The 15,236-nt window shown below is 40.4% G+C and overlaps 1 protein-coding gene across 1 annotated transcript in view; it reads left to right on the plus strand.

Annotated features, from left to right (window-relative positions):
* Positions 1–15,236, plus strand: part of sspo (SCO-spondin) — a 93,470-nt gene continuing 78,234 nt past the window's right edge. The window contains exons 1-17 of the mRNA XM_074694077.1: positions 1–11; positions 1,546–1,755; positions 4,119–4,201; positions 4,387–4,557; positions 4,643–4,866; positions 5,052–5,154; positions 7,427–7,585; positions 7,778–7,863; positions 8,771–8,896; positions 9,389–9,545; positions 9,655–9,907; positions 9,991–10,132; positions 10,224–10,377; positions 11,591–11,763; positions 12,611–12,829; positions 12,916–13,081; positions 14,883–15,144. Of these exons, the coding sequence (XP_074550178.1) occupies positions 1–11; positions 1,546–1,755; positions 4,119–4,201; positions 4,387–4,557; positions 4,643–4,866; positions 5,052–5,154; positions 7,427–7,585; positions 7,778–7,863; positions 8,771–8,896; positions 9,389–9,545; positions 9,655–9,907; positions 9,991–10,132; positions 10,224–10,377; positions 11,591–11,763; positions 12,611–12,829; positions 12,916–13,081; positions 14,883–15,144 (2,699 nt within the window). The remainder of the gene's footprint in view (positions 12–1,545; positions 1,756–4,118; positions 4,202–4,386; positions 4,558–4,642; positions 4,867–5,051; positions 5,155–7,426; positions 7,586–7,777; positions 7,864–8,770; positions 8,897–9,388; positions 9,546–9,654; positions 9,908–9,990; positions 10,133–10,223; positions 10,378–11,590; positions 11,764–12,610; positions 12,830–12,915; positions 13,082–14,882; positions 15,145–15,236) is intronic.

Below are 15,236 nucleotides of genomic sequence, written 5' to 3' on the forward strand. Positions count from 1 at the left end.
ATGGGAACAGGGTGAGTGTGACTGATATTAAACTGGTTTTGTTTTGGATTCACATGTTCATCCTATGTTTGGATTCTTTCTTCCAGATTTGGTTTTCCTAAGAATTTAAGTTGATTTGATTGTTGAATTTTGAAGCAGAAGCGACATTAACTTCACCTTTTCTTTCACTTATCATGTCAGGTTAAACTACTAATATGCAGCATCTGCTGACTGTCAGTGTTTTGTTCCGAGAATGATTTAAACTTTTAAATATAACCCACCATAAAAACAAAAAAACGTGTCTCTGATTAAGAATATTCACTCTGAAGTAGTTAGAAAATGCAGGTGAACACATGCAAACTGTCCAACTGTGAGGAATTCATCTATTGATGAGATATGTCAGGGAAACTTAACCATTGCCTGCAATTTGTATTCTGGCTTTTTTTTATGCCTTTAATTAAAGAGGACAGGTCAGTGGATAGAGAAGGAACCAAGGTGAGAGTGGGGAATGACACTCAGGAAAAAGGCTCTAGGCTGGATTTGAACCCAGGACGTCCACTTGAGGGTGAACCTCATGGGGCACAACTGCTTGCGGTTTTGGATAGACATGTCTCTTCTGTGAAAACCTGTATATACAATTCAAAGCAGTGGTGTGTAGAGAGGCCATGGCCCAGTTGTTGAAAAACACACACTAATGGATTAACTATCCTCCTGGGTGGCAAAAATGCATGCTCACTGCCTTTATTTATGTCTGTGCACACCACTGATTCAAAGCACCAACGAAAGGAAAACACCAAATAGAAAATTCTGTTGTGACACAGTTTGCATAGTTAGTTTGAGAATAAATATTACCTTTGACTCAGCAAACAGTAAACTGTAATTTGTTTATCACGGTGTCTGATCTGATTTCTGGGTTTGGGATGTTGCAATGCTGTTCCCAAGCCACAAGCACCTACTGCTGCACAAAGACCGAGGCTATAAAACCAATAATGAAGCTCATAACTTTCTTCACTAACAGGGTCAACAAATAACTTTCAGTATTGGTTAATCCTCAGGTATCTGTAGATTGGAAAAAGATTTTTCCCAAACAGTCACCATTGTATTTACACAAGATCACAATATTTACCTCAATTGATTAAACACTGCCGGGAAACTTTGTTAGGATTGGTCTGGTATTCATAAAAGAACAAATAAAGAGAATGACGCTGTGACAAACTAAAAGTCACAGAGATTCTGGTGAAAAAAGGCAACAGTACTTTGTTTCAAAGAATAAGGGAGACAGCTCCATAATTTGACTTATGAGGAAATGAATCACCTGTGGCACACCATAGCACCATATGAGATAAAAGGCACTGAATGCATTTTAAGAATGATTAAAAATGTGATTTATTTGCTGTTATTTTGATACTACTTTTGAGAGAATCGCTCTGCAAGAAGATTCTTCAAGTCTCTTCTTGACCTTGATCCTGGACTCTACAACAGTATAAACAACTATTCAATGCAAGGCAGTCCAGCCATAGATAATAAATATTGTTTTGGTAAAGTCATTGTTCTGTATTTCTGCAGACACTGGTGTGAGCATACAGTGGTGGAGAAAGTGGAGCGGGTTTTGTCTCCTCGGCTGCAGCTTGAAGTGAGCTGCTCTGAGGTGTATCAGTACAACACTGAGGGCTGGAGGCTGGACGTGGACAGGATGAGAGTCAAACATGGAGGAGATGACGGCATCGCACTATACTACAAACAACAGGGTCCAAAGGCATCATGTTTCATGTTCAAGTAAGTGGAGAGTAGCTGAGGAGTTTGTGTAGTAGATTGTTTTTCAGTCTTAAGAAGGAAAGAGTTGAAGGGTTGATAAGTTATTGATTTACCACCAGGAGGCTGAGGAGTGGAGGCAGAATCAATACATTTATAAACCCACAACAATATTTCTCATGTAAAAACTGTCTAACATGCTTTCTTTAAACACAAAGCCCCTGCCAAGTGGCTGGTGTGTCATTTAAAGCTCCAGTAGGGAGTTTTTCCACCACAGCTGCTGTCATGAAACTGACAGAATTTCAATATCAATATATATTTCAAAGCAAAGAAGACCATCAGCAAACTGAGAAAGAGTTCCTCTAATCAATTTGTCATAAAGTGAAGAGCCGCACACTGCTTAAACAGACTTTTTTTTAAATTCATTTGATCATTAAGGAGAGAGGGGTTGTTACAGTTGGGATTCAACAACAAAAGGGTGATAGGTGACAGAATTTATTGAGCAAAAATAAAAAAAAACTAACTGGGAAAACAAAGCTACAGAGGAAAACTCACAAGAATGCAGAGTATGATGATGTGAGGTTAACTGATATGAACAAACTCACAAAAAGGCAGGGAACAGGGGCGGTAACTTAGAAAAGCAGACAGCAAAACTGCTTCCTTTCTATCAAGTTATGGTGTGAAAAAAGTGAATAAATGGTTTCAGTGGACTAGCGTAAACAGTGACCTTCGAGATGGGTATCAGCTCTGTGATGGTTAGAAGTGACAAAAATCACCAGAGTTCTTTCACATCACTTCATGTCTATTCCCTAGACCGTCCAAGATTAGCGTTATGGTATTGTAGTTGAAAAGCCTACATATTCCAGTAGCGTGTAGATGCCAGTGGCAACTAAACTGAGTTCCATCTGCATAAAAAAAAAAAAAAAACAGAAAAAGAAGCCAGACACTACTGGTGCCATGCATGGCATGGTGGGAAGGCAGAGGTAGACTGGTCCCTTGCATACTGAGTCTGTTTGACAAACCGCCGTCTGATGTGGTGAATCTAGTATGGTGTAGGTGAAAGAGAGCAAAATCTGTAGTTCGCAAAAATTCCCATAAGTCATACTGATCTGGGGAAATTTCTCTGTGTGCAGTACCCAGTTCACCTGGCATCCTTTTCCCCACGATGCACAGAGCAAATACTGTTCATCTTCTTTTCCTATTTATTGCGGGATGCACTCAGGTTTAGGTGAATTACTGCCACCTACCAGAATGAGTCAGCATTACAAATACGATACAAAAACACTAACAATAGATTTAAGATAAAAGTGATTTGAATGGTCAAGAAACACTAGAAAATATTGTCTCTTGTCAGGAGGTGTTTACTTCACCGAAAGTCATTAAAGTCCATGTAAATGTTTTTTTTTTTTTTAAACCATATGTGGATACAGAAGCAGTTTTATACTTATCTGTTGCGATAAAATGTTAATCTGTTCTAGATTTGTTTTCATCAAAGGATACAATTTATGGCATGAGATTAAAAATCCAACAAGATGAATTCTGTTGTGATAATTCTGTGCCTTTTCAGACTTTTGATTAACAAAGACAGAATCCTGACATTTCTCCCTGCTTTCTTAAATTAATTTTTAAATATACCTTAAACCACTTGAAATATTATTGTTTTGTTCCTGTTTCTTCACCACTAATACATTGAATAAAATTATATATCTGGCAATTTGTTTGCTTATTAAAGACTGAAATATCAAGATGTACCTTTGGTTTGTTTTGTAAATTTATAATAAAGTTAAAAATATCCACCGGCTGGACTTCATTTTCTTGAAACTTCCACGAAACAGACCCGACAGAGTAGTCATAGTACAGACCACATTCAAGAGCAGTAGGCAGTATCCAGTGCTGTTAGGAAAACAGCTTTAGGAATTTTTTTCCAGAACCAGCTGGAGATCTGGGAATATTTGGCAAACTGCAAATTTTTGGCTCTTTTTCACATACAATTTACTGTATTTTGACCAAATCAGTACACACTGCTAGTACTGTAACTGAGACTAAAAAGGTTACTACACAGAAAGGTGTTTTAACACAGGGTCGAGAGAAGGCACAGGCAACCCTAATGAGTGCAAACAGGAGGGAAACACATGGACGCACAGGAAGCAAGAACTTAAAATTCAATCAACAACAAAACCCCTAAAACCAAACCAAAACAAACAGAACAGGAAACTCAAGTACGACACACATGGAGTACACCACAAGACATGGCTCACTTATAGACAACAAGACATGAAGGGTGACCCACAGGGTAAATCTACAAAAGATAAAAGAAGTAACCCACGTCAACACAAACAGTTTCTCACAGAGTATGGATGCTTTACCTGGCATGTTTGTGATCTCAGACCCCCAGAGATTGAGAAGCAGACTGTGAACAAGACAGTGAGGGCGTGTTGTGAAGGCTGGGGTGGACCACGCTGCTCTGAGGGTGAGGACAAAGAACCACCTTATCTAAGCTGTGTCCAGAAAATACATCACCTTTGTTTCGCATTAGAATATATGCTGTATTAAGAGCTAATATTTATTCGAAACAGACACATTTTCTATATTCTCATGTTATTTTGAGTCTTATATCATTTTCATTGACCAGTTTCTTTATCCTCTTCCTCTCAGGAGTGGGTGCTCGTGGTCAGTGTTTCTCTACTTGGAGCTGTGAGGAGTTTCCTGGAGTCCATAACTCCTCACTGATGTCCATGGAGCAGTGCTGCAGCAGCCTGTGGGGCCTGAGCTGGAGGAATGCCACAGATCAGACCTGCCTGTCCTGCACCTACACTCTCCTCCATGGTCAGAGAACACCTCACACCTCCACACAAATAAAGTTTGCAGCTGCACACTGCTCGTGTTGAAATATTCCCTCTCTCCTCCACAGACTCCCAGTCGTCCCCTCTGGTGCGTGGTGGTCTGCTGGGTAGCGTCAGGTTGCCCCAAAGCTCGGCCACCTGTATGTCATGGGGTGGAGCTCACTATCGCACTTTTGACAGGAAGCACTTCCACTTCCAGGGCAGCTGCACTTACCTGCTGGCCTCGTCTACTGACGGCACTTGGGCTGTCTACATCAGCTCAGTGTGTGACGGGAGAGGACACTGTGAAAAGGTGTGTTAATAGAAGAATTACACAAATAGCTGCAGTAAAATAACAGAGCCTGGATTGATGCCAGTGAAAACCAGCAAGTCTTTGACCACTGCTTGCTGTTTGTGAGTCTTATAAAAATTTCTTTTTTTCCTAAAATGACTGCTTAAAATATGTTCTGGATTTGGTTTCTGCTGCTCTGCTTTCAGGCCTTGAGGATGATGCTGGGTCTAGACTTGGTCACCATTCATCACAAGAACTTAACTCTGAACAACCTCCCTGTCCCAAATGGAGAACCGCTCTTTCAAAATGGTGAGCTCTTCCCTATATCAGTTACCATTTATGAATCTGTTGACCAGGCAGTGTTGTATGGATTGACTGGCTTGTAGAATAAGCTTTCAGATAACTCAGCTTTTGGATGGTAGCCCCATAAATCTTGGTCAGTAAAGAAATGTCGAATAGCTAACAAAGGTGTGTATTAACTACATTTTGACATCATTTCCTTTTTCCCCTCAGTGTTCATATTAATTCAGTGACTATAACAGTGCAGAGTTGAATGTCTTTGTGAAATATAAGCAATACCCTTGTTCTGTAGCTTTGCTTATTATAATGTATTTTACCAGCTTTATTCTGGGATCACGATTTTATGTGCAACAGTAATGCCTTTTGCAGGGCAGAGTTAGGGGAAGCTGTGTTGATCTGATTTGAGAGGGTGCTACTTTTCCATGTTTAGAAGAATATTTGTTTAATGTCAGTCACTTCTGTGATGGTGATGATTTGCTACAGAGCTATGCTTTAACCAGACAGAATGTACAAGATCTATCTTTGAGGTGCAGCAATGCAACCTCACAGTGAACAACATTACAAATTTTCTGAATTCAAAGATTTTCTTTAGCATATTACTCCTACAAAGGTGGGTGTAAAAGACCTTACATGTTGTTGTTGTTATCAGAACAAGGGGAGTGTTAATATATGGAGACAAAGTCAGGGACGCACCGATTCAACTTTTCTGGTCCTGATACTGATACCTGGGCTTTGGGTATTGACTGATTCCCATGCCGATCCAATACCAGTGTTAAAATAATAACCAGCATGCCCTAATCTGGGATAAGACTGGTAATGTACTGAGTAAGAGTCAAAAATGAGTACATATGGAACTACTGAAGTCGATTTTTATTTAAACAATAAAGTGTTTAAATGTTTACCAGCAGTTTGCTATAAACAATTCTTCAGAACGCACAGAAATGACCAGTGTTGTGCCAGCTCACACAAAAGTGAGCTAGTTCAAAGTTCAGTTTACACAATTTTAACAGACTAGCTCATGTTTAGAGCTCATTTCTGAAAATTTTGATCTTAGTTCATGGCACTACAAGTTCTGTTTTTCAGTGAAGCCATTGATGCTTTAATCCATATCCCTTGAGCTAAATATACTATCATAGTACTGCAGACAGAGAAACCATTGCCAGATTGAGTGAACGGAGAGTGTCATAGTAGTAGATCTGACTTCTGTCTCCATAAATCACCTGATATCTCTCGGCAACTCCCCTTATCTCTTAGCACCTTTCGCTGTCCCACTGATTATGAGTGGCCGTTCACTGCCTCCTGAGTGAATTTCGCTTACATTCCACTTCATGAGTTACGAACTGAGCAGTTCATGTTCATGAAAATATGAACATGCTTATTTTTACTCAGTCATGCACAACACTGCTGTAAACTAAATTATAATTTAGCCTTCGTGTCAAACTCAGCTTGATCCTTGCTGATACCCAATACCAGGATCAGGACTGATGCATTTAAGTCACACATGGTGTGACACAGCATCACAACCAATTAACAACTCGCTCACTATTTTGTACGCAGAACAGGTGATTGTGTTTGCAGGACTTCAGGTTTCTGTGCCTCTTGCGTTTTGGGACTGGAAAGGACTTTATTCTGATGAGAGGGCGGGTAACCATCTCTTCACCTCTACCTTGAATGAGCTCCTGTACTAAACTGAGAATCATACAGCCTGAATCGTGCCCTGTTTTACTGTAAATATGAATTATAGATGGGTGTCATGCTGCACTGAAGGAGACAAAAAGCTAGATATTGAGACTATATTAACGATAGGAATATTATTGCGGACGTTTCTAGTCTTGTACAGGTCAGTGCCCATATGCAAGTCCAGACATCAGGGATGAAAGCAGACCCTTGGTATGAATGGAGAGAAATAAATTGACAGATTATGCTTAGTCCTATCTGTATTGTTGGCCGCAGTCATGCATGCAGCTAACATTACGGCTAGATGGGCTGTACCATAACTGTTCATTATGACTAATGGGCCCGTTTGTCTAATGACTGGACATGCATGTGGGCCAAGATCATTGTCTGGTGAGTTGCTTTAAACTAGTTTTGCAACCATTGTTAATGCCCCCTGCTGGCCAATAGAAAAAGGTTTAGTTTTGCACTGACTCAACCTGTTAGACACAATAGAAAATCTGCTCCTTTTCTATTCTATTATGATGATCACAGAAAAGTGAAATTCAGGTGACCTGTAAATACTTGAGCCTCCAACAAGTTTTATCATTTCCTGTCATTTCTTCAGGAGTGAGTGTTCACTGGCTCGGGGACTTTGTGTTCGTGGAAAGCGGCCTTGGTGTGAGAGTAAAGTTTGACCTGACCAACACAGTCTACCTGACTGTCACTGCAGAGCACCTGGCTGCCACTAGGGGGCTCTGTGGAGTCTACAACAACAATGCTGACGGTACAGGAAACACAATCGACATATTAGTTACAGTGATATCAGAGTCAATGCGTACCATTCATATTTTAGTTTCTCTAACCAAGAGTTGTTTTCCCCAAATTTCTTGGGGGAGGTACTACTGTAAGTACTTTTTTTGTTATTGCTGACACACCCGTGCAAGGCTTCAGTAACCTGTTTGTGTTTGTGCCATAGATGACTTCACCACAATGAGTGGAACTGTGTCCCAATACGCTGCCAGCTTCGGCAACTCATGGAAAGTTCCTGATCAGCAGAATGAAGTACAACAATTAACAATGCATGACTGTATTTTTGTGAAAATTTCATTTTGGGATGTAACTAATGTGCTTTTAGAACATACACTTATGAAGATGTCAATTGACTTATGGCTAAGCCACGCCCCCTGGGCTCACTTGGACAAACAGTGAACATTCAGTAACAGATGCTATGGAAGGTGTCACAGCAGGAGACATTTCACAGAATGCTGTTGATGATTTTTGAAGGCTAAAAGATCATATATTATCTAGAAGTCACCAAAAGGCTCTAAAGTCCACATTGGAGGGATAAATAAATATGTATGTAGTATAAATGTGTATAAATATGTAAATATATGAGTGTGTCTTTGTTAGTTTGGAGCTACAGTATTTACACTGAATCATTCAGCACAACGTTTGACAACCTTTGTTATATCAGCTATTACAGATAAGCTAATGAAGCTAAGCGCCAGAAGCTAATGTTAGCTTAACTAGGGCCCTTTGGAAAACAGGTAACAATGATGTATGACCACCAAAGAACAAAAACTAGAACAAAACAGGCCAATGAACTCCCAACAAACAAAGAGACGTGATGAACAACTCAGCTAGGAGCTAATGTTAGGCTAACTTTAGCTAATGTTAGAGAAAATCCAAAAGGGTCCATCAGACTGAAGTGGTGGTTCTAGTGATAAAGATAACTTGATGTAATTTTTCAGCAAAGTCACAATCTGCTGCCTCAAATACGATGTCAGCTTACTTTAGTTAAGAAACAATTTTTAAAAACAAAAAATCTGTTTGGGAAAAAGAATGGTTCCATGTGCGAACATTTTTTTGCTGTAGCATTTTTAAACTATTTGAAACTAAAAAGAAATTTGTCCATGACATGCACTCTCAGAAACTTAATCTCTTGGTGTCTGCCTCTGGTTTCCTGCAGGGCTGCAATGATGCAGCTGAACTGGGTCACAGCTGTGATGTCTCAGGAGACCCCTCCCTACGCAGGCATGCAGAATCTGTGTGTCACCGACTGCTGGAGGACCCCTTCACGCACTGTCACCTCAGGGTCAGACACCACTGATATGCATCACGGTCACATGGCATTGTTTATAAACTTGACGGTAGTCCTCTAAGATGATAAGACAGGGTTTAACTCTGATTTACTGAAAGGCTAAGTCTGCAGTGAACTTGGAATCAAAAGACTCCAAAGACTGAATTATTTATCTGGTGATAATCCTGTGAGAAACTTCAACTACAGGTCAGACTGATTAACAGAGCCTTATAAAACTGGTCAATTATTCATGAATGAAGATACGGTGGCCTCACTAACGTTTACCTTTCCAGTCTGACCTGTGACCTGTTACTGGTTTACTCATTCCAGAGGCTGATAGATGCTTAAATGAGTGTTTGGTGTAATTATTTGGTAAACATTTTCTTTTTGTTGAACATAAAGATTGCGCTCTGAGTTGATAAGCCACTTGGTGTAGGATTGTTCCACACCTACCTCTGCAGACACTCTAACCATGACATTACAAGCTTGTGTCTTTGTGTCTTTAAGGTGGACCCAGCAGCATACATAGACACCTGCCTCTACCTGTACTGCAGTCTGCCCCCCAAAGAAAGGGACTCAGCAGTGTGTGACACCCTGGCCAGCTATGCCCGAGAGTGTGCTCAGCAACATGTCGTCATACTGTGGAGGACAGCAGCTCAGTGTGGTAATGAAAGATAGTTATTTAAATATCCTGTTGACTGAGGAAATAATAAACAGCCTTTGTCGCTACAAGAAGTACATACACCTCATGCTTGTTCAACCTGTCTTCCCAGGTCGTGTCTGTCCCAGAGGTCAGGTGTTTTCAGACTGTGTGTCCTCCTGTCCCCCCAGCTGTGCGTCCCCTCAGCCTCCTGGGCCTGCTGCAGCCATGGGGCAGTGCAGGGAGGAGTGTGTGGGGGGCTGTGAGTGTCCACCAGGCCTCTACCTCCACCAGGGAAGTTGTCTAAAAAGAGATGATTGTCCTTGTTTCCATCGCAGACAAACGTTTCAGTCAGGGGACAAGATACAGCAGAGATGCAACACCTGGTATACCTGTTAAAATACCTTTCACACATGTCCGTCCTTCATTTTCAGACCACTCCATACATTTTTTACCTTAATTTTCACAGTGTGTGCAGAGCAGGCCAGTGGCAGTGCTCTGGGGAGAAGTGTGAAGCCCAGTGCATCCTGATGGGGGCGCTGCAGGTGACCACCTTTGACAAAAAGAGGTATTCCCTGCAGGGTGGAAACTGTCCATTCACTGCTGTGGAGGTGAGACACGTGAACGCAGCTGTGATCATATGTTATAAACTTTAGAAAGCATGTGGGAAACACTGGCTGCTTCATGTTTGTGTCGTTATAGGACTTTGTTGACAGGAAGCTGGTGGTGAGCGTGCGCAGTGGGGAGTGTACAGCAGGTGGAGGAGGAGGAGGAGGAGGAGGGGGAGGAGGGCTGGGTTGTCTGAGGGAGATGTCTGTGACAGCACTCCGTACCACAGTCACAATCACAGACACTGGTGAGTTAGAAACGAAATGATAACTTATGCCCGTCAGTACTGCAGAGTTTTTACGCCATAAATGTTAACCGGGGAAAATGACTCACACTTAGATCCAGTATTGTTCTAGTGCCTTATTTATTATCCCATCCGTGATCTCATATTGTGCTCCAGTAGAAACCTCATTTGCTGTAAAATAAAGACCTTGCATGACTATACAAAACTGCAGTTCCTTGAGTGTCCACTTGAGGCTTGTTTAAATAGTCTTTATGCAGGTTTTTAGACAAGCTGTAGTAATTATGATAAGACTTGTATTTCCCGTATCACAACTGCAGGACTTGAGTGTCTTTACACCTCTTTAAAATTTAAGACTAAAGACTATATCCATTTTTTATATCATTTATAGTTCTGGCTCTTCATTAGAGACAGGTACAGTAAACCTGCTGTGCATGGCCACAACCACGACCAGCTGTTGAAAGGTCTTATGTTTCTGTCAGGAGACAACAAGAGAAAAAAAGGGAAAGAGTTCAGATGGACTAAGCAGTGGTCTGACATTCAAGAAATATGTAACATAATCCTCATTAAACTGTTGTGTTGTACTGGTTAGATCCCAGCACAACATTTTTATTTTCTCTCTAAAGTCATCAAACTTTTGTGTTTTTATTCCAATTTGCTCTACCAAGACCAAGTGAATTAAAAAAAATGCTGTGAATCTTATCAACAATGTAAGTGTGGAAAAAGAAAGACCTATGAATGTATTACATATGATTAGTTGAGTTTCTCGCATCCGTCTAGTTGCAATCGTAGTACAACAGGTGTTCGAAAGATTAAGTAGGCTCAAACGTTTAAAGAGAACCCTTCATTATTAGACATTTTAAATCTTATTGAATTTACATTAATATCTTTGATACAACAAACACCACACTTTCATATTTTTGAAATTTGAATTTTTTAAATAAGAAAAAAACCCCATCAAATCTCATGTTATTGTGCAACAGAGTTGACAAGTTTGTTTCTCTCCCTAAATCTGTTGTGTTCCCTTCAGTCTGTGTTGCCAGTAACTTCCTCCTTTTCAGGATATGTCTTTATATCAAGGGTTTTCTGTTCTCTTTGCTAAATAATTTAAGTTCCAGAAGGTACTGGAAAGGATCATTACAATAACAAGCTTTAAGGCGTCTGTTTTTGGATTAAGATTACTGCGTCCTGTCTGAGTGTTTCCTGTTGCTCCTCTCAGGTACAGTAACACTAAATGGTCAGAGGGAGTCCTTGCCTGTTGTGACAGGGGACCTGGTCGTCCGTAGAGCTTCCTCCTCATTTCTCCTTATCCAGACTTTTGGAGCCCAGCTGCTCTGGCACCTGGATGGACCTTTGGCACTCATCACACTGCAGCCTGGATTTGCAAACAAGGTGATCATCAAGCATTATAGTATGGTTATGTCAACTCATCTGATGTTTTACAGAGGTCAGATTTAATATTCTGCTCATTTTCTGCAGTTTAATGTGGATCATTGATGTCTTCATTAAATGGTAGTAACATGTTTTGGTCCAAAAAGCCAATGAATCAAGCACAGCAGCATTGTTTCCAGGCTCTCATAGCCCCTCTGATCAGAACGCTCTGATTTAGTGGGCGTGGTCTTCATAATGAGCCACCACTGATACTGCCCCTTCAGCGTCACTGAGAGAGGAGCCACGAGCTCTGAGTGTACAATATTTAGAAAACGGCGAAGCTCGTTTACCCAAACGTTACAGGTTTAAACAACAGGCTAACTGCAGCTAAAGTTAGCATTCTGAAGCTAACACAGAGACGAGGGGACACTGAGGAAAAGCTCTGCACAGAACACAGCATTTAGCAGGGGTATCTGCTCCGGTGGACCAATCAGGTCAGACTTGCTGCTGATTGGTCAAAAAAGGGAATCGCTGATGTTGGCAAACCCCGGGAATTCCGAACAGCTCATTTTAGGTCAGGATTTTACATCCACAAGCACAACTAAGTACAGTTTTTGTCATTAAATGTCACATTTTGTGGTCTGGGAGGAAAGCCAAAGACCCACAAATTTCACTGTAAGACTAAATAAAGTGAGTTTTGCTTAATATGGGACCTCTAAAATACGAGATATTACAATGTGAAACTTGCTTTTCTGTTATAAAAATTCTGCACTAAAAAACAGGGAGCAAATACCAAACTGCTGTCAATTTAAACAACTGAAATAATTTCTTCAGTTTAAAGTTGACTTCTCCGTATGCTGTATTTAAGGTGCGTGGCCTGTGTGGAACGCTTACCTGGAACCAGCATGACGACTTCACCACACCTGAAGGAGACGTGGAGAACAGTGTTTCATCCTTTGCAGGAAAATTCACAACAGAGCGCTGTTCTCAGCCTAAAGGAGCCCCACCTGACCCCTGCACCACCTACAATCAGAGGAGACAGTACGCAGAGAGCGTGTGCTCCATCATACACAGTCCTGTCTTTCAGGTAGTTTGCTCTGACTGTGATAAAGAATCACCATTTAGGAGGGAGTTCATTTATTTCCACATATAAGACCCTTTCTGATTCCACAGGTGTGTCATGACGTGGTGGAAAGGGAGCCCTACTATCGTCTCTGTCTGTCAGAGGTCTGTGGCTGCCATCCACAAAGGACCTGTCACTGTAACATCCTCACTGCATACACCCGACACTGTGCTCAAGAAGGTGCAGCAGTCAACTGGCGAAATCAGACCTTCTGCCGTAAGTTTTAAAATTGTGTTACAGCAGAAATTCATCGGTTTCACTTCAGGTTACAACAGGAATGTCAAAAATGCAGATATGTCTGAATAATATAAAGGGATGTATTAACCATATTTTGGTTATCTTATACCCATTGCTGCATTTATTTTAATCCACCAGGCCCTGTTCATTTATCTGTCCTGTCAAAAATCTGTTATGCTTATATGATCAGGTATAGTGACATACATACACAACATGTCAAGACACAATACCATTCATTACATTGTGATGCTATGTGCTTTGATTCCATTTGTTTTTAATACGATATGATATCAGGCATATTGATAAAATTTGATGCAATGTATTGCAATTTGATTTGATTCGATGTGAAACAAGTCTGTACGATGTCATACAATTTGATATGATACAAACATGATATAATAAGATACAATACCATAAGGTTTAATACAGTTCGATTCAATATATGATATTTTACTAACAATGTGACAGGATTTGATAGGGTACAATACTATATCATGATGAGTTACCACATGATCCAATATTGTGCGTTATGATACAATGCAATTTGATACCACACAATACATCACAACATGAGATGAGATAGGACGATATGATACAGTTTGATACAATAAGATTCCATTTGATTCAATAAGATGTGATACTACACTAAGCATTCCAGTATGATGGGTCTGATACAATATGAGTTTTTAATGTTCAATATAGTGGCCATTATATGTGATTTGAAACCATATGACACCACATGGTACGACACCACATGGTATGATACGAAAGAGTTCGAGATGAGACCACATAATGTGAAAGCATGCGTTAGGATGCGATATAATAGAATACCATATCATAAGACACCATACTGTACACCAGGTATGGTACTATGCCATGTAATTTGATAAAGCACAATATGATATGTTACTACACTATATGAAAGGATAAGTTACTATTTGTATTGTATGATACCAATATGGTGTCAGATACAATAAAAACAGGGAACACATCTGGCAAGTTTTTATTGCCTACTCGGTAGAAGTTGTAACTACTATCCAACTAGACCATCATCATATAAGTGATTTGTGGCCAGACATAACAATAGCTTGTCCAGAGAGTGGATGTGCTGAGCCAGTACCTTGGTTTGACAGATAGCAGTGTTAGCAACCAGCTAAATACAAGTAGCCATGTTCCAAAGCTTAGCATTTTTTTTCTTGCTGTTTTACTTCCAGTTGGACCTTATTTACATAATCAAAATTGTACTGTGTTGAGGCAGACTTGAAACTAACTGAGACCATGAGCTTATTAAGAAAGTGCTTACTGAGGTAATATTTAAAATGAACAATAGGAGAACAACAGGTGAACTGATTCCCCTCTGCAGGTCATGAGGAAGACACAGGTTTACCAAACTATATTGTGCATTGGTCTTGAAAGTAAAAGATATGACTTCTTCTTTTATTGTTAATTTGTTCAAGTTTGGAATCACATGACCTGGACCTAAGTATTTTATTGACAACAAGTTAAAGACTTGACTTAAAGCAAAACCTTGTCTTGTCTTCAAGCAATATGACCTCATATACTTAGGGTTTCATTCTTTGATGGCATCGGCTGCAAATCCAGAACATCTTGGTTTACCAATTTGCTTAATAAGTGTAAATTTGCATTTTTCAAAGTTAAAAACTGAGAAACCATTAACAGAATTGAGTTTCACATTGTAAATAATAATAAATAATAATAAACTTTATATTTAATAATTATAACATGTACCAAGCATTTTCCTAATCTCCTTTTCTCTCAGCGGTCCAGTGCTCAGGTGGTCAGGTGTACCAGGAGTGTGGTCGCGCTTGTGGGGGGTCCTGTTCGGAGGGCTGGAGCTGCAACGATGATGATGATGGTGTTGGTGGAATGGGCCTGAGAACTTGTGTCCCAGGTTGCCAGTGCCCTTCAGGACTTGTGCAGGACCACCAGGGCCAGTGTGTGCCCATCAGTATGTGCCCCTGTGTGCTAGGAGACAAGACATACTCCTCTGGAGCGGTGATCCAGAACAACTGTAACACCTGGTAGGTTGTAGATGGAGCTCACCCTTCTTTATTACCCTACTTCCCAGCAACATTTCTCCAACTGTATTTTTGCATCAGGTTTTCTTTGTTTC

The sequence above is a fragment of the Halichoeres trimaculatus genome, unplaced genomic scaffold, assembly GCF_033239565.1.
Source record: "Halichoeres trimaculatus isolate MK-OKI-2021-1 unplaced genomic scaffold, fHalTri1.1 fHalTri1_scaffold_18, whole genome shotgun sequence".
NCBI classification, from domain to species: domain Eukaryota; kingdom Metazoa; phylum Chordata; class Actinopteri; order Labriformes; family Labridae; genus Halichoeres; species Halichoeres trimaculatus.